Here is a 24,236-nt window from a genome sequence, read left to right on the forward strand (position 1 = left end):
TCGACTAGTCATTAAAACAAATATTTAGGCAGCCGATCACATGGCAGCAACTCAGTGCATTTATGCATGTAGACATGGTTAAGATGTTTACTTGATGAGTTCCAACCAAGCGTCAGAACAGGAAAGAAAAGTGATTTAAGTGGCTTTGCATATGCTATGGTTGTTTGTGCCAGACGGGCTGGTATGTGCAATTTTCCCACAGAATGATCTCTAGTGTTTAAAGAGAATGGTCTGAAAAAGAGAAAAGTTCAGCTCTCTGGGTGAAAACACCTTGTTGATACTAATGGCCATACTGCTTTGAGCTGCGAGGACGGCAACAGGAACTCATAAACCACTTGTTACAACCAAGGTATGCAGAAGAATGTACGACACGACGAACGTTAAAGCAGACGAGTTGCAGCAGAACAAGACCACACCAGGTGCCCGTTCTGGTAGCTACAGACAGAAAACTGGGGCTACAATTTGCATTGGCTCAGCAAAAGTGTACAATGGAAGGAACAGGATTTGAACAGAAAGTGAATTTGGTGTAAACAACATGAAAGCATGGCTCCATCCTGCTTGTATAAACAGTTTCAGCTGCAGGTGGTGGTGCAATGGCGGGGGATATTCTCTTGGCACACTTAACCACAGCGTACCCATCTTCTGATGGCAATTTCAGCAGGAAAACACACCATGTCACAAAGCTCAAACCATCTCAAACTGGTTTATTGAACATAACAATGAGTTCACTGTTCTCAAATGGCCTCCACACTCAATTGAACAGAGTACCCCTGAGATGTGATGATGTGGAAAAGGAGATTTGTATTACAAATGTCGAGCTGAGAAATTTGTAAAAAGTTTGTGAGACTATCACAGCATGGCCCAAAATCTCCGAGGAATAGTTCACCTTATTCTGAAGGCAACCCACCGGTATTAACAAGGTGTAACTAATAAAGTGGCCAGTGGATTTAGATTTGAGGAAAGAAAACTAAAACACCTCCTACTGCAGGTGCTGCGATAACCACATAAATACACATCCAGTTAGAGACCTGTGTTTTGTCCAAACAGTAAAGGACACATGGACAAATGAATGAATTGTCCACGGCATGGAAGAAGACTGATTGTAGGATTGAAGATTCTGGATTGTAAATAAGAGCAGAATAAAAAATATATTAACACTGAAATGTTTTTATCTGCAAACAGATACAAATATGTAAAATGGCATAACTGACAAAAACATGTCTGAGAATTGCCACATGGCTAATGTGAGATAGAAAAAAAGAAGCATGAATCATGCTGCCAAGTACGAAAGCCAAAAAAATTCCTCCAGTACTTTTAATGTTTCCATGTTTGACCATACAAAAGTATGATTAAAAAGGTTGTTGTTAACTAAAGTACAAGAATCTCTGCATTTTTTTCTCTCTCAGAAGAATTCAGTCCAAATTTCCAAGGTCAATAACACAATGCAGTGAGACAGTGACACAGCACAGCAGTGGAGGTAAGATGAAGGTTTCAATATGTCCCATATAAAGTCTCTAAATGTCAAAATAGGCTGAATTCTTATGACAGTATTGTGGGAGGGCAATGACAAAAGTGAGAATCTGACTTGGTGGAGATGACCACCCCCACCTGTACACTCCAGCAGCAGCCAGTCAATCAGCAAAGTACAGAACTGCAGAGCTTATCTGACAAAATGTAGCTGGAACCTAAAGGATTTCAGTTTTGCTGTTTATTTTCTCTTCCCCCCCCAAAAAATATCAATGATTAACTGTGGAAACATCAACTTTAAAAAGCTTTTGGCTGTGATGATAACTTGTCTCGGCAAAGCTAATTAGACAGTAATTGTCATCCCCAACTGGCAAATGCTACACACTTGAAAGCAAAGCGTGACAGTATCAATAACTGCAAGAAAGAATAATTGGAAATCAACTATTTCATCTAACAGCACAAAAGAAATTCTCTGACAATAAAAAATCACTGATGTGGCCCACGTTTGTTCAGCGACAACAAAACACGGCCGACTAAAAGTCTAAAAAGTTGCTTCTGTCTTACACAGAATGAGAGCCGAGCTGAATCTGGCCGACAACAACCACAAAACAACTATTATTTTCTCCCTGTGGTGAGTTTTCTTTTTTAAAACCTTGAATAAATCACAGAGGAATAATGATACGTTTTGTATGCACAATTCAAGCAGAACTAAATATTCCTATTAAAGGTTTTTACAGCTCCACCTTTCAAATGCCACACGCGCACACTCACACGTTTTATAGCTTGGAATAGACTTCTTCACTGACAGCTGTTGAATTGAACTGCCATTGGTCTGGCAGGCGGCACATATGACAACGGCTCGGAAGACGGCGTCTGAAAATCCGCTCGTTTTAATCAGGAGCTAACAGATAAAATATGTGACAGCTTGTTTCTGTTAATGAAATTGGCATAATCAAAAATCATCACAATCCACTTTGCTTCTAAATTATCTCACTCAATCAAGACCGAGCACTTTAGAGCCTCTTTTCAAACACTTCTCTCGGCTGTGTTTGCTTAATACTTGGTACCTCTGGACGGCGTGATCTGCTGTAATCCATCCAATTCTGTTGCAAGCGCCGTGTTTGCCGAACACAACAAAATACACGTTTGTAAAGCCGACGCGTTAAGCCAAATGGCGTAAATCGGACAGATTTCGAAGAATACCTGAGAGGATTCCTCATTGAAACGGGACAACAAAACAACCGTCCAACCGTTGTGGAAACAAGGCATCATTTAGTCTGGATACAGTGCGGTTCATGTGTGCACCGCAAGACAAATTACAGCTATCAGCAAACTCTGCTCTGTAAATGCACGCAGCAAACTTGTAAGGGTTATATGTGGAAATGTTGATATCAGCTGCCTCGCGCAGATGAATGACAAAACTCCATGAATATATGAATAAATAAACAAGACAAGAATCTATACTCTGTGGATCTCTCTCTTCCTCTCTCGCTGCTCATTCTTTAGTTCTTTTTCCCCACCTAATATTCAGCCCTTCGTCTTTCCTTCAGTCTTTTGCTTTCATGAATTAATGAATAACCTCCAAATCTGAACTGTCTGTATCCATCTTGCTTTCACTTTTTCTTCTTTTATTCATAAATTAGTAATCAGAAAATGTTAGGACAAAAATCCCGCTGTATGAGCTGTGTTTTTTTCTCCATTCTCCCACACTTTGCTTTCCGCCTCTGAGTCCATTTCTGAGACACTTTGGTCTTCGACTCTTTGGAGATTGGATTTTCTCATGTTTTCTGTTCTTCCCTCATTATGTTCCTCCATCTTCTTCTTTTTCCCCCTTCTTCAGTCCTGCTCTTTGATTGTCTCTTGCCCTCTCTCTTCCATTGCTGCATTTCTTCCACTTTGCCATTTGCAGTTAATCAGCGCTAATAATGATTGCAACTTGGCCTAAGTCCAAACGCACAGAACACACAGACACACACACACACACACACACACACAATTGCAGCTTACACTAAAGCACTCTCTGAGATGCTGTAAATGACCGGCTCTTGTGTGTGACTGTGTTTGTCGATGTGTGCGCTCGCTGTGTGGGTGATGATTCATGGATTCACAGTAACAGCTACTTATCAGCCTGAGGGAAGACAATGGCATCGCAACAGCTCATCACTCATATTTACTCGGCTCCACACACACAAACAGACACACACACCCCCAGATACACACACATGAAAAACAGTTTTTAACATCCGCTGTCACAGGCACCGGTGCGTTTATTTATTGTACCTGGTGGGACCCCGGTGGAGATGGTGGAGGATGTGACCACGCCCCGTCCTGCAGCAGTGAGCGCAGCCACTTGTATTGTGTACACGGTGGTGGAGGTGAGGCCGGTCAGCTGGTACTGCAGGGTGGAGTTGGGCAAGGAGCGTTCCTCGCGACTTGACTCCACATTCGGCACTTCCCACCACAGCATGTAACCTGCGGGGTGTAGCGCACACGCTGGGTTAATAAAGGCGCATATAGACACAAGCAGACACAAGTACACACACAAGCACGTGTGCAAAAGCGCACACACGTACAAATAATGAGAGGTGCAGAGCCATAAAGGAGGGGAGAGTACAGAAGGGGTAACTCCAGTCAAAATCCTGTCTGTCCCATCGCATCTTTGCAGTCATGCATCACACTCCACCTTCAAATGTGTGTGTGAGTGAGGCCATTTGTGTGTAAAGCCCCGGAGAGAGTGAATGGTCCCTCATCTGTCTCCCTGCTCACCAGGTGCTGGATGAAAAGCAGGTTGAGGAGAAAAGAGTAAATGTGCAAGGTGACCTTGATTGAATACCCATTTTCTCACTCCTCTGAGTGTGTATGCTGACTGGAAAGCCACTGCTCCCTGTGCTGTCGGGTTGTGGTCCTGTGGTGGAGGTGCTGGATGAATGTTGGACAACAACACAAAGACACAAACGTGTAATGTAGAGTTATCGCTTAATTCACAGCAGCTTGTTGTGTTCCCCATTGACTAACAGAGCCAAGGAGGAAGTAGGGCTAAATTAATCTGGGGGAAAGTGCCTTGAGCTCTGCGATGTGCTGCACAAACAAGACCACGGGTGTTGGGAGGCGTGGGATGAGGGCATGTTCAAGACAAAAAGAGGAGACAAGCTGCAAAGGGAAAGGATTAGCTGATGATGAATCAGTTACACACAAACGTCTTCTTAGAGATGGGGGACAGTAAGAGACTAAGTGGAGGAAACTGAAGAAACTATAAAGAGAGGGGATGCTTTTATAAATTCACTTAGATTGGTCATTTGAGAAGATTACTTATCTCATCAAAAATGTGGGTAAAGGGGGGAAATTATTAGAGGCTATCTGCAGTTTTGTTTTGCTCCTTTAATTTTACTGTCATGTTGCAAAGATCTAACCGGTGATGATGCCGTTCTTATCTTCAGGTTCTGCCCAGCTGACTCTGAGCGATGTGTCCAAGATTTCAGTGAAGCTTAGACGGCGAACACGTCCAGGGGCTGAAAAACAAAACACACATACACACACGCACAGTGATGTGGATCAGGCAATTTTTGATTGCAAACAAGCACACATCTCTGTCGTACACAGCATATTACCTATGGCCTATGACTTCACAAGCCTCTTCCTAATCACATTGACCAACACACAGACACACACACACACAGGTGGGTGCAACCCTGCCATTTCTCATTTCATCAATCGCTCTCTAACCCCTTCTCCCTGCAGAGCGATTAAGCTATTCATCTGAGACATTCAATAACTCTCATACACTCATACTCGTGCACACACACACACACAAACACACACACAGGCGGATGCAAAAAGCTATCATCAAGCAAGAATTACACCCACCGTTAACCCTGCCGACACGCCCAGCAACCAATCAATAACTGGCCACTGCTGTGTATGTGTGTATGTGTGTACGGTACATATGGCTACTAATATCCCTTTCCCACTCAATAATTACTGGTTGGTAATAATTGCTCGTCTGCCTGCCTATAGGCTATTGTGTTTATTTGATGGAGTGATGGTGTGCATGTGCACTTGTAGCTGGGAGTTGCAGCTATTATGTTTATCCATGGAACAGTGGGCTATAAATACCACTAAGCCTGAAAACATATGAGTCAATTCCCTTTAGAAAGACACAACGTAGAGAAAAAAATAAATAAATAAAAGGGAACCGGGAGACGTCCGGGGAAACTAAGAACAAAGAAATTAAAAATGAGTGAAAGGCAACTAAGAGCCTGAAAGAAAGCAGTGAGTGCAGGTGTATTGTGTTTGCTGGGTATTGTGTACACAGCTGTGTATCACACTGATAAAAACAGCTGGACTGAACGGAGAGCTAGCTAATGCACTTTTATTATTATTCACAGGGGAGTTCTTTGTGTTGTTTGCTGGCTTTATTCACGCTGTTGCTCATGTGTTGTGTCTGTGCATGTGTGAATACTCACTGTCCTCATGCGTCTGCACCAGAGTGGACGGGCTACGGGGACCATCTCCAGGCGTTGTGAAGCAGAGGGTAGAGCCATAGTACCAGGTGAATTTCTTGAGGCCGCTGACCAACCCTGTGTGGCGTGAACTGGGGTAGTCTGGGGTGATGGTTACTATAGTAACGTCCTCTGGAGACTGCTCTGGCCACACTAGCAGCTGTGGTAAATTAGAAAAATTGTCATTAGTGACAGCAATAATAGTCAATGAATCCAACGTAAGTCCAGCAGGTCACCCCAGAACCCGAACTGTCCATCAGAGTTATATTTCCACTATTTTTGTCATTTATTTTGACTCAGCAGCTCCAGGCTACTGGATCCATTATTGGGAGCGCATTTATGAAAGAAAACTTATTTGTACCACAGTATGGGACACAGTGGATCTTTTCAAATTAGAATGATACCCGAGAGTTTTTGTCATTAAAGTTTAAAACTGCCAAATGCTACTGGCAAATCTGACAAACAACTAAACAATAAACATGTTTTATTCTTGAGAAAAGTTATTTGCATTCCAAACAAGCATACTTTTTATTTATCAGTGTAGCACTTCTAAAGTCTTGCCAGCAGGCCGTTGTCAATCACAGCAGCATCTGAGGATATACGCTAAGTTTGATAATCAGTCTAACTAAATGCCTAATGAAAGGTTATAGTGAGACTTCATTTATATTCAGAACCCACTGCAGCCTGGCTTGCGTTATTGCTTTAACCACAAAAACAAACAGTGAAAAGCAAACACTCACATATTCATAATGAGAAATAAGCCACGGGCAACACTATGATGGGGTGCCCATATTGATAGACCCTAATGAAAAAATAAATAACTGGCTAAAATGTGGACAGAACTGAATCTGAATGCAAAGCTGCATCTGAACTGTGCTTTGTACAGATGAAACCAAAGTGGAGATGTTTGGCACGATGCCATAATTGGGAAAAATAAACCAAAAACCCCCACAGCATATCAGCACAAACACCTCAGTCATGATTTGGGATTATTCTGCAGTCACAGGACCTGAGCACCTTGCAGTCACTGAGTCCATCAACTCCTCTATACTGTATACCAAAGTATTCTACAGTCAATTTGAGTCCATCTGTCTGACAGCTACAGCTTCACAAATCTGCAACAGAAAGGCTGAAAAAGTAAAGAACCAAGGTGTTGCAATGGCCCAGTCAAAGTCCAGAGAGCTGTCCATAAATGAATACCCACAAACCTCAATGAACTGAGGCAACGCTGTAAAGAAGAATGGACCAAACTTCTGCACAATAATGTCAGAGGCCAATAAAGTCATAGAGAAAACAATGCTGCACAAGCTGCTGTCCTGTGGTAGTACACAACTGTCCACAATGGAGTCACAAAATGTCGAACCGAAATCAAGGTGAAGACCACATTTTCAGATATGTGCAGTAATAATGACTGCTAAGTGTGGCTCTGAACGTCAACATGCCATTGAGGCCGGAGGCCTCTATATGTCAGCATTTGATGACTGAAAAAACTCTGACCTGCATGCACAATGCCTCGCTGCTCTGTTGTCTTTGTGAGCTCTGCGATGTGCTGCCTCAAAGGTTCAAGGCTTTTTTTTTTTAGGTTACAGTATTTTCTCTTATAGCTACACTGTTAATTGGACAACATGCTTGTGTCTAATGTCACATCGTGCTACCAGCATCGATGCAACTTTCTCCACTCAGTTACTACTGTGCATGAACAGCACATCTGCTATTTATTCAGAGAAAATGTCTCATGCTTGTTAACCATGCTGGTTTTTGGGGTGTTGTGGATTATAGCAGCACATCCTCTTGACATTACTTACTTACATGTTTCACTTAAAACAGCACAGTGGGACAAGCTTTCCAAAAACTCACCTCTATAGCTCCGTGGATCTAAACGCATTAAGTGAAAAAGAAATCTTTCAGATTACTACAGTAAAGGATCTGCTGTGCACATTGTATCACATCTAGCTGCAACAGGACACCAGCTCAAAAAAGCTTTGCTTTTCCTCCTAAAGGGTGCACCACTGCACCCAGTGTGTCACAGTAAAACAGCATTTTCTATGTTTTCAATTATAATTCTACTGTATTATCTGCACAGTACAGTGCAGTGGAGTAAGAGTGCTGATGTGGCATCCTCGAGCTCACTTTCAAAGGGTGCTGGGATGATTGGGTTTTCTGTTGATAATGTGTGTGTGCGTGTGTGTGTGTGTGTGTGTGTGTGTGTGTGTGTGTGTGTGTGTGTGTGTGTGTGTAAAGGTGTGTATTTAGAAGTGGGTTGCAATGGAAATGCATATTTTTGTCGTATAGAGATGATGTGTTTGACAGACAGGAAGGAATGAGTGAAGATACTTTCAAGGACAAGTAAATAAAAGACATGAAACTCATTAGAAGTGTCTGGTTCTTTATCTGGCTGAGAGTTTTGAGCTACATTATTAAGGGCATTGTATATAGTCAGTGATCTGTGGGGGTTAGGGTGGGGTGAAATGAGATGAAGCTTTGCTTCATATCCTCTTTTAATTAATATCATTATCAACTGCCCCTCTAAGCAGCACAACACACCCAAAGAAGCACACCCACGTGCACGGCAGCACTCACAGGCTGCAGTGGCAACATCAGAGAGTAACATCCAAAAGATGGAAAGCCATATAGTATTTATCAGCCAATATTCCCACTCTAAAACAGACCCAGTGACGCAAAGCTACAATGATGTGTTTTCTTTGTCATCTTAATCAGTTCCTTAGGGGTTGGCTGCTACAATGAAGTGAAAAATAAATTGCCGACCAGAACTACATAAAGATCCCTCACGATATTCAGTCATTTTCTCTCACACGTCCCCATTTCCCTGCTTCTTTATTACCATTATTATTATGATCTTCTCTCTCTCTCCATATTTTCTTGGCATCCACTAATATTTCCCCTTTTTTAATCCCTTCTTTTATTTTTTGCTCCAGCAGTAATTTTCTTCTTCTTGGAATCGACCCCGCGCTTGACTTGGATTACGACTTGGAGTAAACAAGAACACAGGAGCAGAGAGAAGAACATGACCTCTGAGCTGAACTCCATTTCTTTTCCAAACTTCAATTATTAAAATAGTGAATAAAATATTGAGTAATCTGTTTTTCTTCATTCTGTTTTTGAGAGTCAGGTCAAAGTCAGTCATGGGCAAACTTCAGTTTGTGTAGAAACAAAACGTAAAGATAGAGGATGACATTGGACATTTAAAAGAGTTATTTGGTCCTTCAAATATTTTATGAAATATTTCATTTTAAAGAAATTTGTCAACACATCAAAAACTGACTTAAAATGTAAGAAAAAAGAATAAGCAGTGAAGCATATTCAGAGACTTACCTTGTACCCCTGGTTGATGCCATTAATGAATTGCTGAGGTGGAGGGTTCCAAGTGAATTGGATAGTAGTTGAATTTATAGCAACAACTTGGACTTCCTGCGGAGGTGCTGTGGGAACTGAAGGCAGAGACAAAAACAGGGATGCTTAACTGCAACAGGTTCACCAAGAGGAAGGTTGTGTTTTTATATAGTGAAAAAAACATTATTAAGACTTGTAGGCCCAAGCTGCAGAACTGTTCTTTTTTGTTTTGCTTTTTCTTTTTAAATAAGTGGTAGCTGTAAAAATATGAACCCGCACCACAGTTCAATGATTTATGTGGAGGCTCTGCTCATTTAATTAAAAGAAATAACTGCTAAGCTTGCAAAATAAAATGGCAAACCTATCCCTTTGTTCTTTGCTTAAAATGAACGTATTGTCTGAAAAGCTCCACTAATCTATTGTATTTTGCATATTAGTACCTTATTAATCTCTATATGAACATGTCAACTCTGCAGGCAAAGTGACAAGATTTTGGGGACCATGACGTATGTGATGATTTTCTTTTTATTCCCCCTTTAAATGCATCTGCATTAGTAAACAACGACTGGCAAACACACAGGAAGTGTTGGCCTGGATATCTGCTGGCTACAAGGAAAGCCACGAAAAATGGGCCGACGTTCCCCAGAGCTGATGGGGTTCCCTGATTGTTGTTACCTTATAGGATTGACTGAATGAGATTAGGGTGTTGATGCATTACCGGCTGACTGTGAAAAAGGATGACTCACTGGATTTGCTAGCTCACAGTATCAACGTAACACCCATTGTACTAACCCAGCAGCCCTTTCAGCCATGAACTGCCCATTACGGCATGATTTACTGATTAAAAACAGAACTGAGTTGATTAAGGAAACAAGACGCTTGATCTATATTAATATTTAACAGACAAAAGGCCCTCCTATGACTCAGTGTCACAAAACACCTTTAATTTGAAGAACTCTTCCTCTCTTTTTTAAGTGGCTCTTTCTTTCAGGCCACAAAGCTTGAACTTTTTGTTAAGTGTGTTAAGCCTTGATGACATAACATCAATAGGGCAATTTTTTAAAGCTTTGGAAATCTGCCTTCAGAGCCACGGCAGCAGTCCCCTTTACCCCTTTCTCCACTGACGCAGCTCCCAAACTAGAACTGGTTGAATGCATTTCCACCAAAAAAAGACTGACGCTGGCGCCAAAAAGCTGACACCAGCACGGCACCGCAAAATTGCTGGGCCCAGAGTCAGAACCACGTCAGTGACTGTGGGAACTTCTCCAGTGATTTGCAGCCTACAGATTCTAACTGGCATGATTTTCTTTCCCTTGAAACGGCCCCAACTTCTGCTAGCAAGGTCATGAAATAATCTATCTGAACCTGTCGAAATGAGGACTAGGTCTTAAAAGGCTCTGCACCAGCACTGTGTTCAGCAAAAAGAAGCAGCAGTGACGGGTGTTAAATCACTCGAGCTCACATTTATCTTACGTATACATATGCGTTCATCCATGAAGTATTTATAGCATTTATTTGTCACATTACTATGTATTATTTATCTCTTAAAGAGCAGAAAAAAAGCCTGCAACCGTCCATGTTGCTGACAATGTTAAATAAATTTGATCCATCTGTGTTTAAGTTTGAATACAAGTTTAAAAATGTTCTGTGCATTCAAATGAAAGCAAGATGGTGACGATTTCAAATGACAGAATCTGAAACACGCACGAGCTCGGTCGAGGCATTCATCAGCCGCCTAAGAGTGAGTCGGAGAATAAAGAGTGCAACGCGATAAGATAGAAGCTGTGGAAAATACTGTGTATACAGCAGCAGTTTTTCATATGAAATGTAGCTTATTTGTTCAAGATGGAAAAAAGAAGGCTGGCAGGAGGTAAATACTGCAAACAAGCGCAGAACATGTTTGGTTCTCACAAGCTGAATGCATTTTGCATCACCCAACACCGCCTGTGCTGTTTATTTTTTCTTCTTTCCCCTTTCTTTTGTGTCCGTGTGTGAATGGTTCTCTGCACGTAGATCTTTATTTATTTATTTATTTATCTATGTTATGTGAACTCTATTAAAACAGTTGGTCATTTAGATGGAGGGTGGGGAGCAGAGTGAATAAACATCAAAGCCAGGAACAGAGAGAAAAAGGGGTGACAGTGAGATTTGTGTGCATGCGAGCGTGTGCGCCTGTTACTGAGTGCAGATGTGTGTGTGTGTGCGCGAGTGTCTGTGGGCACATGTTATGGTGATTACACAGTAAGGGGTTTATGCTGATGCTAGAGAGCCACAGAGTGATAATGTACTGTTGCATGATGGGAATGCCCTTTACATTTTACATTTGAGCTGAAGTGGCCAGATGAAACACGCGCACCCACGCGCACAAACACAAAGTGGGTGGAAAGAGACCAAAACAAAAACTAGTGAAAAATGGTGTTGCTGGTGATGTTGCAAGGAGGGGGAACAAAGAATGAGAAAAGTTTGAGGGAGACAGAAGATTAATTGATGTTAAAGATGCTCTCTCCCTCCCTGCCATGCTGATTGTGCTCCTGGGGACTGGCTTCTAACCCCTTGCAGCTCACAGCTTCAGATAAAACACTAAACTCTTCCCTTTGGGTGAATCTTAGTATGCGTGTAAGGCTGCTTGTGAGAGAGAGAGCAATGTTATCAGAGTCTACCACAGAGTTTAGCTTCATCCTTTCAGAGACACTGAGAGAGAGAAAATGTCGAATCCATCGCAGCCACTCCCATTAAACCACATTAGAATAATTAATGAGCCTAACTCCCTTTCCTGAGTCTATAAACCTGTCCCGAACTCTTGTAATAATGACTCTGAGTTTTATGTGCGAGCGTGCATGTGTGTGTGTGTGTTTGGCCCATGTTTAATACAGATAATATACTGTTGAAATAAAAGCCAGGAAAAGACGAACACGCGTTTAAAGGAGATTTACCCCGACAACCACTTCCTCTCATCTCACTTTACAGTCTTCACTTACATTCTTCCTCATTTCATACTCTTCCTTTATTTATGTTGAGAGACTTCAAAGCGTGTTGCTCTTTCCAGCCATATTTATTAAATGTATTATATGCCATGTTTTATATTTATAGAGCAATACAGAAACTCTTTCCCCATGAATTCCCCCCAGTTCATCTCAATGTGCTCGTTGGCCAGATGGGAGATGTAGTCCCTCCAGCATGTCCTGGGTCGCCCCTAGGGTCTCCTCCCAGTCGAGTGAAGCTGGTATGCCTGCGAGGAAATGCCTCAGGCACAACAAGTCTGAACCACATCAAACGACACCCCTCTAAGTGAGAGTGAAGCTTGTCAGGTTATGGAGAAACTTCGTTGCAGGTGCTGGTAACTGATCTCAGTCGTCTGATCCCCACCCAAAAACATTAAACAGATGAGGATGTAAGTATATATACTCACTGCCACAATACGAGGGAAACTGAAAAATACAAATGGACCTTTACTGTCAGCTTAGCTATAAAACTATAGTCCTTTTTTTATCTCTATAGTTGTGTTATTGTGAAAACAAACTGAACATTTAAGGCTTCGTTGTATTTTGGATACTGTTTATATGCTAATATCTTGTTTGTTTAATGCCATATTACAATGCATGATTTATTCAGCTTTGGTCAGATAATGCTCATGTTTGCATGTCAAGTTTCAACAGTCAGTCTCTCAGGAATAGCTTCCTTAACACTTCATTTGCAGGCGTTGCATTTAATTCGCATAGAAAGTGAACATGTGAATCCCTCGTTGTCCCCTGGATTACATAATACATAAAGTCTGCTCATAAGTCAAAGTTCATAATGTGTGATGGCTCTGATGTGAAGTCTTTTCCGGCCCGTATTTAAAGATTCACGGACCAAGGAAGAGTTCTTCTTGGGTTACTAACTCAACAGTGTCACAGTATTTTATATTTAGAAGCGTGCATATGGAGCAGTGATTAAAAACCTCTCAGAACAACTTGGTATATTTGCTTTGAGAAATAAAAGTGTGTGCATACTTACCTCCCTGCAGTGTGTACTCAGTGACAGGGCTGCTGTAGACACCCAGGCCTGCTCCTGTGTAGGCGGCCACCTGGATCTGGTACTGCGTCCAGATGATCAGATCTTTCAGCAGACAGTAGTTGGTCTCTGGGCTGCTGATGTTCTTCTCCTGGTAGTCTCCTGGCAGCCCTGCCAGACGGTACCTACACACATACACACACAGACGCACACACACATTTCAATATGTTGTTTTGCAGAAAAACAAGTTAGGAAAGTAAAGTAAATGGTATGAGTCTAACTCACACAAAAAGGCTATACAGTACATTCCTGTCCCAGTAAGTGTGACCACATAGGGAGTAAAGTATGCAATAGATTAATGTAAAAACATCAAATGTAGAACAAAAAACATAATCTTCAACCAGAAAATACTTTACATTAATATTTTACATTATTACTTATTTATGATATAATGAAATATTTTCAAGAAATCTCAAAGGTTTACCATCCAGAGAAAACCAACAAACACTGGTCACAGTTAGCTACCTCCCAAACCAGCTCAACCCAATATAGCTGCGTCACGCTAGCGTAAAAACAGGACAGCAACTTCCGTATGACTTAGGAAAAAAAACCAAACCACAGAAGATCATGGTTATCCGGTCACTGCACTGACTCCTTTTCACGTTCGGGTAGTTTCTGCATGCAGATAGAGGCAGAGACAACTTTTGATTGCGTTTGATGAGTTAGCATAACTCATGTGGCATGTGGCATGATTTGCAATAGGAGACTGAACTCGACTGGTTGTCTCCTATACAAAGAAATCCTGCTAGTTAATGTGAATTTTTGTGCATGTAGACAGCAACAGATTTTAGAGTTTCTGCTGACGTATACAGTTAATCACCGTATTATCACAAAGAGATGGCATGCAATTTCCACCTTGACCCCATTCAGCCACATACTGACTGCAGACATCTTATCTGAACATTTAAGACATGTTTTAATGACAGCGCTGGTTTGCTTCCGAATCCCATTTTGTAACCAAAATTTATAAAACAACAAAAAAACAAATGAAGTGAGAGAACTTTATTTCATTTGGTAAAACATGAGATCATTTTTAACTGTGGGGATATTATTTGCAGTTGGAAAACTGATTATTATTATGTGCAATACATGTTAAGTTTCAAATTTCAATAATGTTGTATCATGATTTAAGTAGTGGGATACTGTAACATGTATCATGGGGTATCTGGTTATTTTCCATCTCTAATACTGGACTTTCTGATACGCATGTTCAAATAAATGGAAATAAGCTATTTAGTGTACATTTAAACTTAAACTATGATTAACAATTTTCTGTTAATGTGAAGTCCTTCTACAGCTTCTTAAAGATTAAAAATCTCCAATGTTGGGTAGACATCCCTGACTAGTGCACCTCCAAGGCCTTTGCTTTAGTATATGTGATATAAACGTCCACTTAAAAGGATATATGACCCAACCAGACAGGGAGGTGTAATACCACTTTGGTACTGTACATATCTGATGGAGCTGAATGGAGTAATAATCCCCATGTCAGCATTTTAATATGAAGCCTATTCACTGTAACAGGATATTCCTACGATTCACCGGCTGAGTCAGCGCTCTGTCACAAATACATGCTGTATACACACACGTAACATGCTCATATACACAAATACACAGACACAAAGTGAGGGGGCGCTGGAGGCCGACGGGGGATCTTTGCAGTGGAGAGGAGATAGACCCTCTCTCTCCACCTGATACAATGACACTCACACTGGGAGAGAAGGAAGAGGAGAAGGAGGGGGAGGGAATGATGTTGGAAACAAGGAGAAAGAGAGTGAGGATCTGCCAGCTGACACAACAAGGAGGAAGGAGATCCAAATGGGAGGGAAGGAGGTGGGAGCTCTGTCCTATAAAGTGGAAATGATATAGTGGGAACGTACGTGTGCGATTCCATTTTCTACTGATTTTCTGAAGTGGATGCAGATAACACAGTGAAGGAGGATAAAGACTAGATAACTTCTACTGCAATTACATGCAAATTTGTTTTAGGCAGCTGATGACGGCTTGATTACACACACTTTGTATCACATTTTGGGTAAACATCAAAAAGGAGGGATGGAGGACTAAAGGGCGGCAGGTGTGTCTGTAAAGACAGCTCTCCTGTGTCTGTCTATCAGACACACTCACACAAACAAACAATGACAGAAAGGAATAGGTATTAGTTCTTGACTTAAGCACAACACACTATAAAACTACAAGTATCACTAATGATTAACTAGTGGCAGAAATCTAATAGAATAGAGGTACCTGACTGATTTTGTCCAGCTCCAAGTGAAATTGAAAGCTGCAGAATAACCTGACTTTCCCACTTCACCTGACTTCACCCAAAGCTTTCAGGCACAGAGCTCTAAACGAACCCCCTCTCCTATGAGCCAAACATGCTCACAGAGTGTGTTCAGCAGGGTGCAATTTGGTGGTATTGTGAAAAATACTACAAAAAAAAGTCACCTTAGCCATGCCAGCGTCTACAGTCTCATGGAAGTGACCGACCTTAATATGTCAACAGCTTTTCTCCATTAGGTTAAAGTACTGTGTGACAAAGGGCTTGCATTAATGCTAATAGCCAGTGAGTGGAGCCTGAGTAGGTCCAGACTTGCATTAATGAGGACGGTGGTGCATGTAGGTACAGAAGGATGGAGCTGGATGAGGTCAAGTTCCACCCATTTGGCTCTGCGCTGAATACCACTTAGAAAATCCTCAATGTTAAGGTGAAACTAGCTGAACAAAAGTTTAGCAAAGAATTTTCTGGGGTTTATATATAAGCTATTCAACTTGTTCAGCATTATTTTGCTTATTATCAGTAAGAAACATGAAGCAGCCATTATTTGGGCGAAAGAGAGCTGTCGTATTGTGAATAAGCAAAAACAGTCAATCATGAACATGCTATGAAAAAACTTTACATTTTTATGACCTTATACTACAGCAACCACTGTTGTCCTATTCTGAGAGAGATAAAAAAAGGCCTCATCTAGAACACAATGTAACCAGAATGTTTGTGACGCAGCAGCTCATCCGGACTACAATTATGTTCTGTACACAACGACGAATGTGACCTTGACCTTGAGCACAGTTTTGTTGATGACTCATTAAGCGATCATTGTGTGCAAATTTTCACTAAAATCTCCAGGAGTATAAAATGCAAGTAAAAACAAAGTACAGAGAATCCCTAAAATCTGTGCTTTTACAAAGTTTATTTTCTTTTAAATGAAGCTGGTAGGAAACAAGGATTATTTAGCAGCACAAATAATGCAAGTTCTGACAGAGAGGAGCCGTAACGAGTCGGCAGTTCATGCACAAACTGCACCAAACTCACAGGACCACCAAGTTTTGCAGAAATCCCAGTGACACTTTCTGCTGCACCCAAGAAGGGAACAAATGTACGGGCCCACTCGCTAAGTCACATGTGCAGTGTACCAGTTCTTTCTGTTACTTTCACTATCCCTACACAGCACAACAACACCCAAACACGCGCATGTTTCTGTGTGTGTTTACCTGAGTACATATCCTCTGAGGACGCCATTAAGCTGGGGCTCTGGTGGAGGCTGCCACTGGACCATTATGGACTGGTTTGTGCGCCCACTGGCCACAATATTTTTCGGAGGAGCGCTGGGTGCCTCCTCTCTTAGCATGAGCCTAACGCACACAGACAGAGAGAAAGAGAGAGAGGGACACAGAAAAATTATTATGAATCGAGTTTATTAGACATCGCGTAATGAGAATATCAGTGTCGCCGTAGAAGTGTAGGCGCAGCGTTTATCGTTATCACGGGGCGTCCAAGCAATCACTTATCATACCGTCTGCAGAGGAACACTTTATTAGGCGAGCAGGCTAATAAAAAATTTTTTTAGCAACACTGTTTCCTAAATATCTTCATCTTTTATAGTCGAGGGGGTCAGTGTGCCTCCAAATCAGTGACGGTGTTTGTCAGTGGAGATACACGGGACGGAGCTGCAACTTATTCCAGAAAATCATCTCGCAGTTTAAGCAGCTCTGATGAATTCTTATTGAATTCTGCACTCAGCTTTCTCATTGCTTGTCTCCTGGTGTATCTTCCAATTTCCTTTAATACATTTGTTTTTCATCTCTTGCTATATTGTTCATTTAAAAACAGCCAGCGCTGCTGCTGCTGCTGGGAACGCTTAACGCATCACTTCCAGCGCACCAGAGGATTTCTCCTGGGAATGATTGAGCTGAGATTGGGTGCTTAAAACACAGTTTTCATGAACTCCGTACAAGTTGAGTTGCTGTCGTGTTTTTTGTTTTGTTTTTGTTCGGCAACTTAAAGAAACAAACATGCATTTTCTGCCTGCGTCTTGCAGTCCGGTTGTTTATATTCTGTTTTATTCCTCTCATTTTAACTTTCAGATCTTCCTACTTTAGTTGAATTTGTATTCAAACGCTCTTGTCTGGATAGCGTCTATTTCACCCTCAACCCAACCACAATCCCCCGAGCAGACGAGCTACACAGTGTGACAGCAAAAGATACTTAAATCACTATTACTAGAGAATGAGCAAAGAGCTTGTCTTTTTATTTCCAGCGAGCCACTGTGATCCCGCTCTCCCTTTGCCCTCTTCTGTCTCTCCAAACCTTTTTCCCATCTTTACTTTGACATTTAGAACTACTTCTCTGTTTTTTTCTTCCCATCTGCAAACTCTCACCTTTCATCCATCATGTCCTTTGGCCTCAATTATTCTGTACTTCTATCTTTTACTCATCTCCTTCCCTCTTCTACTCTCCAATCACCCCCACCCCACCCCCGTGATTAAAGCTCCCGGCTCTCTCGCGGCTAGTAAAGCACACAGGGCTGAGCTGGTCAGCCTCTGGCTTTACAGTAAGCAGCTCAGCAAACATAATCAGAGCCATATGTGTTCACACACGCACATACAAACACTCCAAACAAATTTCTCCCAGCTTAAGACAGACTGCTACATCCGATGGTCTTTTTCCCTTCCGTGGATTATGTCTGGAGATTTACATTACCATCCCCCTCCAGCCTCCCCCTTCCTCCCTTTCCCCTCCGTGCCCCACAATCTCACTCTGAATGATTCTCTATAAGCTATCAAACCATTAGCTGTGGTATGGCTGTCTGTATTTGTGTGTCTGTGAATCAGTATGCGTCGATAAATGTGTGTTCACATCTATAAGCGTGTGTGTTTGTGTGAAAGCAGGGGTGTGAAAGCTGTTAGCTAGAGACTTGCACAGGCGGATATATAGCACAGGCCAGTGGTTTTACAGCTGTGCTTTACTTCCATTAGGTTAGGCACTGTCAGACACCAGGTGCTGTAGGGACATACACCTTCACACACACACACACACACACACACACACACACACACACACACACACACACACACACACACACACACACACACACACACACTTATAGGCTAATGGGCCTTGTGTGAATGAGATGGGCATTAGGGTAGCTGTCTGGAAATGGAGAATATATATAATCCACAACTACGCCACAGCTTTTGACTGAAATTGATGGTGCACATTAATACACATCCATGAACTCACGCTATACAAACAAGCCGCACACCCGTACTGTACTGAACAGAGCCACTCAATCACTGTTTGATTGCAGATAAAACACACAAACGCACACTGACACACTTTCCCTCGATGGCAGAAACTTCCCGTGAACTGCCTTAATTCCCGTCCAGCCATTAAAAGTAAATATTTCACGGAGTGGGTTCATCGTGAGGACATCAACCTCACACAGGAGATTAAATGCAGTATACATTACTGTTTGTTACCCCCATCCAACGCGCTCGTGCACAACAACACATCTATGAAACACTCGTGCATATATGCGCTGCAAGTGAACAAATGAAATCCCAAACTTAACACAGTGTGACACAGTTTCCGTGTCCCTCATCGCTATGAAAAAAGTGTGTGTGTGTGTGTGTGTGTGTGTGTGTGTGTGTGTGTGTGTGTGTGGGGGGGGGGGGGGGGGGGGGGGGACATCTTCTGGAGGAAATGTGTGAGTGGAGGAGGAGGAGGAGAGAGAGTGACGGGGGGCATTTTGAGAGTCCCTTTGCAGTGGGAATTAGGAAAAGTTTCTATCTGTGTCATTCTCCACAGTTTAATGCCTGCTGGCTTTCTCTTTAAATACATGCTCGCGCTTAAATTTAATGGTGTTACTGGGATGTTGAGCGTGGCCCCATTCCAACTTGATCGGCCAGGAGTGAAAAGGAGTGCTATTAAACAGAGAGCAGCGGAAATCCAAAGAGAGAAACCAGGTATCACACGACTGGGTGCAAAGCTGCTGAATAGATTAGCTTATTTTTGTCTTGTTTGACACTTTAAATCTTGTCTCCTTTAAATGTTGTGCTGCATTGCTGGAGGTTAAAAATGGCGAAGGGTGATGCACTAAAGAGACTCAGTCAGGGAAACAGAGATACTTCTGCGTATTCTCACAATGAATCAACGCCAGCTACGGCTCACATTTGCTACTGCATATGTGTTTTATGCTTGTCATTTCATATTATGTTCTGATCAATGGCACCATTTTTACTCTATACCAGCAATAATGCTTCAAAATAAATCTAATGTGGCAGCAGATGCTCTTTCAATGGTGCAGAGCAGACCTTAAAAGACAAACTGTTTTAAAAAATATATGCAAGAATATTAAAAAGACAACAGGATGTGGGGAGGTAGACTACTGACTGGATCAAAAGCCAAAGGATTATTTAACACTGCCTTCTTCAGGCAGTTAGTGACAGCATTCAGTCATACGCCGCTTTAACGTTAGCGCTCATCCTCACTTTGTGCTCAACTAACTAAAAAAACGCCGCTGGCCAAAGTTTCTCATCACGGGCTGGATTCTCTTGAAGCCTGAAAACAGAGGGGCCCAGAGGACGTGCGAGAGTCCGACTCCCTCCCAGATGGCTTTAATTAGAATATGCTGAAAGAGTTTTATGGATTTGTCGCCCTGTGATGCTAAAAAACGTTCTAGCCTCAGGTTCTTGTAAACAAATATTCAGGCCAGGCCAGAAGTGAAAGTTGCAGAAACACATAAACACGCGGAGTAGTTCTGAGAAACGATTCACTAATGATTTGATAATTAAAGGAATATTAACAAGCAATTCTCCCGTAATTCCGAACTGAAGAATGTACAGTTTAGAACATTATGATAAAACACCAGTGAACAGAGGAGACACTTTATTAATGAATAATTAGTTCATAATTTAGCTCTGTGACAGCGAGGAAAAGATTTTCTCCATGAGTGGCTCCTCCTGATTGACTCTGATCCAGCCGCTAAGTGGTACAGACTACTAACTCCTCATTCATTGCTCATTACTTAATCATTAATTACTTTTTCGTGCAACCCTAAGTTATGTGATATGTCATACTGAGCAGTTCAGCCTCATTACTTTGCAGATGCTCATGAACTATCATTACCTACTAGGATAGTTTTAGGTGCAAAATGATGGTCAAAGCCAGCATGATAGAGTCCGTAATGTCTAAAGTGTGTGTCTAACATCAATCATGGGGGAAAAATATTATAAATATATCTGAAGGTCAAGCTGAAGATAAAGAAATGAAAGCATAAAACATCAAATACTCCTGTAACTGTTAATAGCTGCTTTTAGCACTTTGTGGTCCTCACTTTTTCATTTTAACCTCTTGTTAGCAGTCACAAAACTCACACCATCTGAAGGCCACAGCAGCAATACCTATTAAGCTCTATGGAAATAAAGGCTGACCTCTTATGTTCAAGGTTAATTATGTAGTTATTCTAACAAAGAGTGAAAAAAAAAGAAACAGTTTTTAGTGTTTAGTGAAGTTCAAGACAGACATCCAAATACTAAAGCAGTTCTCTTAGATAAAACCAAAGAACTTTATCTCCTACTGTGCTTCAGTTTCTATTCACCTTGCACTGGCTGTTAGAATTTATATATAATACAGCGTTTTTTTCACATCTACCATATTGATCTTGCATATTCAATTAGCCTCTGATGTTACACTTTACTTTGCTATTTGGGATTTTTTTAAAAGGGTATATGACAGGACATTTGTTATTTTAAGGTATTTCAATTCAGATTTAACCTGGATTTTGTTTTTTACCTGTTTCTGGAAAGATGTTTGCAAGCACATGTCTAAGAATGGTCACAACAACAGTCTTGCAAACTATGAGAAGAAATAGTGATAAAAGTGCACCAATTGTTAAGGAGTTGAGGCTGATTGAAATCAGATATCAACCACATTAAACTGAGATCACTGTTACCAGCCCACGTTAAACCTTCTTCAGCCTTTAGTGCATTCCTGTTACATTTTCCTGTTACATAGATTTGCCTGAAGAAAAAGCCTGAACCATTTCTGCTGTCTTCCATATAATAAGTTAAAATGTCGATCTATATGTCTTCATTTCTTCCTGAAGCTCCAAAAGCATAATCCGTATGCGTGACAAACAAGAATGGGACAGAGGAAAGCATTTTATCACACACCCAAGTCTGATGTCTTTTGGTTCTGACTAAAAAAAAAGGAGTGAAGGCAAAATGAACTGAAATAAGATGCTTTAAAGTGCTGATGATGCCTGGAGTTCCAGGCATTTATGTATAATCTGTCTTTCCTCTGCTAATGCTTCCTCTTTAAAGATGGTAATGATGTGAGTGCAGGTCATGCATGAATAAGTCTGCGCATGTGTTACACTCCAGATTGCATAATTAGGAATCTTCAAGAGTATTTTTCATTCAGAGGTAATGTTTTTCAGCTTTGATCAGCTTCATTCCTATACTTTTAGTTTCTCTCACACTACACCCCGTCGCTACAGTACTCTTGATAAGGGAAATTTAAAAGAAAAGAAAAGCAATGTAATGACGAGGCAAGACTGAGAGAAAGAAACAAAAAATATTTACGACTTGATGCTGTTCTGATAAGGACTGTAATCAAAAAGACGCAAACAAAATGAGAGACAGCAGAAGCAGCTTGAAGTTCAAATTTTAATTAGGGCTTTTCTGTCATCGATATTACGAGTGATTTCTTTCCCCGATCTTTATCGCTCACTCTGTCCACATTACTGCTCTTTGTCATGCTTCTGCTTGGGTGCTCAGTGCTCCTGCAGGACATTGTGCTATGCCTAACTGTGTGTTATGTTCATCACACACCTTGGCATCTCTGACTGTGTGCGTCTTATCCCAGTGAACCAGTGAGTCAAGCAGATGAAAAGGAAAGTGTGTGTGTACGTATGAGATGAACAACGAGGACGAGATGCAGCCATCTGCTCTGATACACTGAGCAGAGATAACTTGTCTTAATGCCAGAATTTCACTTAGGGAGACTCCAATCTATTGACCGGACCCTCTAACAACCAACTCTGGACTAAAGACTAGGAAGCAGAAAGGAGAAAAGAAGGAAGAGAGAAACAGGAAGAAGACGAGTAATGACAAACAAGCACAACAGGAGAATTTACTGAGCAAGAGTTTGAAAAAAAGGAAACCACAGGAAGAAAAGATTGGAAGAGGAGCAGAGATAAGAGAAGAACATCGAGCTGAAAAGAGGCAAAGTGAAAGCAGACTTGTCTGAGGTCTGTGGATGTGCGATGGCAGCGCTCATAGCTGCTGTGACTGCCGAGTGTATTTGGCAGAACAACAACTGGCATCTGTCTGTGGTCAGTCTCTTCAGTAAGACAAAACCATGTTTGCATGCGTATGTGTTTGCCTACTTCATAATGCAGCATTGCATCTGTTGTATTATGTGCATGACTTAGAGACTTGGTATATCTGCGCAGTTAGAGGCAAAATCCTTAAGAGGCCTGCCACACCTCCACTAACCCTGTTTCACTGTATACAGTGCACCAGTGCTAAGGCATCATAATTACCCCCATTAGCGTTTTCCCTTGGGATAAACATGCAAACACACACAGACACACACATGCGTGCACAAGCAAACACCATAAATCTGCGCAGCCCTCTATTTGTTTTTCATTCTAAATCACACCTTTCATGCACACACATACAAATAGCAGCTTATTTAATCCTTTTACCCCTTAGTTCAATATGTGCAATAGAAAGTGATGAAGACACACAAACACACACACAACCACACACAAACTTGGATATCTACAGCATGAATGTGATGAATATAAATTGCTCATTGCAAAGAAAATGGATTCTAAACAAAAAGGGATGCTCTCTTCATCCACGCCTTGTTATCCCTGTTTCATCCTCATTTCGAGTCCCATGTTCCCACTCATGTTCCCCCACAATGTAACTCACAAATTCTTAGATACACAAACTAGACCGTGGGGATGCAGGCACTATGTCTTTTGAAAGGTTGCATTTTATTCATTCTCAGCTTTTGTAAAGTAGCGTGATCAGTGTCTATTACACAGACATGAAATGATATTTTTTTACACAAATAATTGCATGTTCTGCACAAAAAATGGTCTTGTGCTTTTTAGAAAACATCGGTGAAATACTTGTTTGGGGTCACAACGTATGTAACGCATGTTTAATAAAGCCGGGAGTAGTAAGTGTGTTACTCGGACACCTCGCTCCGTCTCTAAATGTACATTAGTCGCTCTTACCTCTGCGTCTCGGCGCTGTACTGACCCCTGCCCACTTGATTGACAGCACAGAGTCTAAACTGGTAGGTTCTGGCAGGTGTAAGCCCGCCCACTGATACCTTGGTCACTGCAGGATCAACCTCTGATAGGTAGACCTTCCATGGCGAGTCTAGAGACAAGACACAGAGATTAAAGGCTGATAATATCTGGCGCAGGCAGGACAAACAGAGACACAGGGACACTCAGGAGCTATAAATCAAATGGAAAGAGGGGAGAAACAGATAAGAGGCAAAGTAAAGGAAACAGGGGGTAAGCTGGAGAGAATTATAAAGGAGAGAAGTAGCATATGATG

General features: G+C 41.6%; 1 protein-coding gene across 2 annotated transcripts in view; it reads right to left on the minus strand.

The window, feature by feature from the left end:
• The window catches only part of LOC146667769 (protein sidekick-1-like), a 289,559-nt gene that overhangs the window by 51,960 nt on the left and 213,363 nt on the right, over window positions 1-24,236 (minus strand). For both annotated transcript variants that reach the window (XM_085409457.1, XM_085409456.1), the window contains 7 exons: window positions 23,906-24,053; window positions 16,863-17,003; window positions 13,314-13,495; window positions 9,300-9,415; window positions 5,931-6,126; window positions 4,878-4,976; window positions 3,748-3,939 (listed from right to left, as the gene is read on the minus strand). In XM_085409457.1, the coding sequence (XP_085265583.1) occupies window positions 3,748-3,939; window positions 4,878-4,976; window positions 5,931-6,126; window positions 9,300-9,415; window positions 13,314-13,495; window positions 16,863-17,003; window positions 23,906-24,053 (1,074 nt within the window). The remainder of the gene's footprint in view (window positions 1-3,747; window positions 3,940-4,877; window positions 4,977-5,930; window positions 6,127-9,299; window positions 9,416-13,313; window positions 13,496-16,862; window positions 17,004-23,905; window positions 24,054-24,236) is intronic.

Source organism: Rhamphochromis longiceps, linkage group LG6, assembly GCF_057381845.1.
Source record: "Rhamphochromis longiceps isolate RC_006_pf linkage group LG6, R_longiceps_female_GT1.1, whole genome shotgun sequence".
In the NCBI taxonomy this organism is placed as follows: domain Eukaryota; kingdom Metazoa; phylum Chordata; class Actinopteri; order Cichliformes; family Cichlidae; genus Rhamphochromis; species Rhamphochromis longiceps.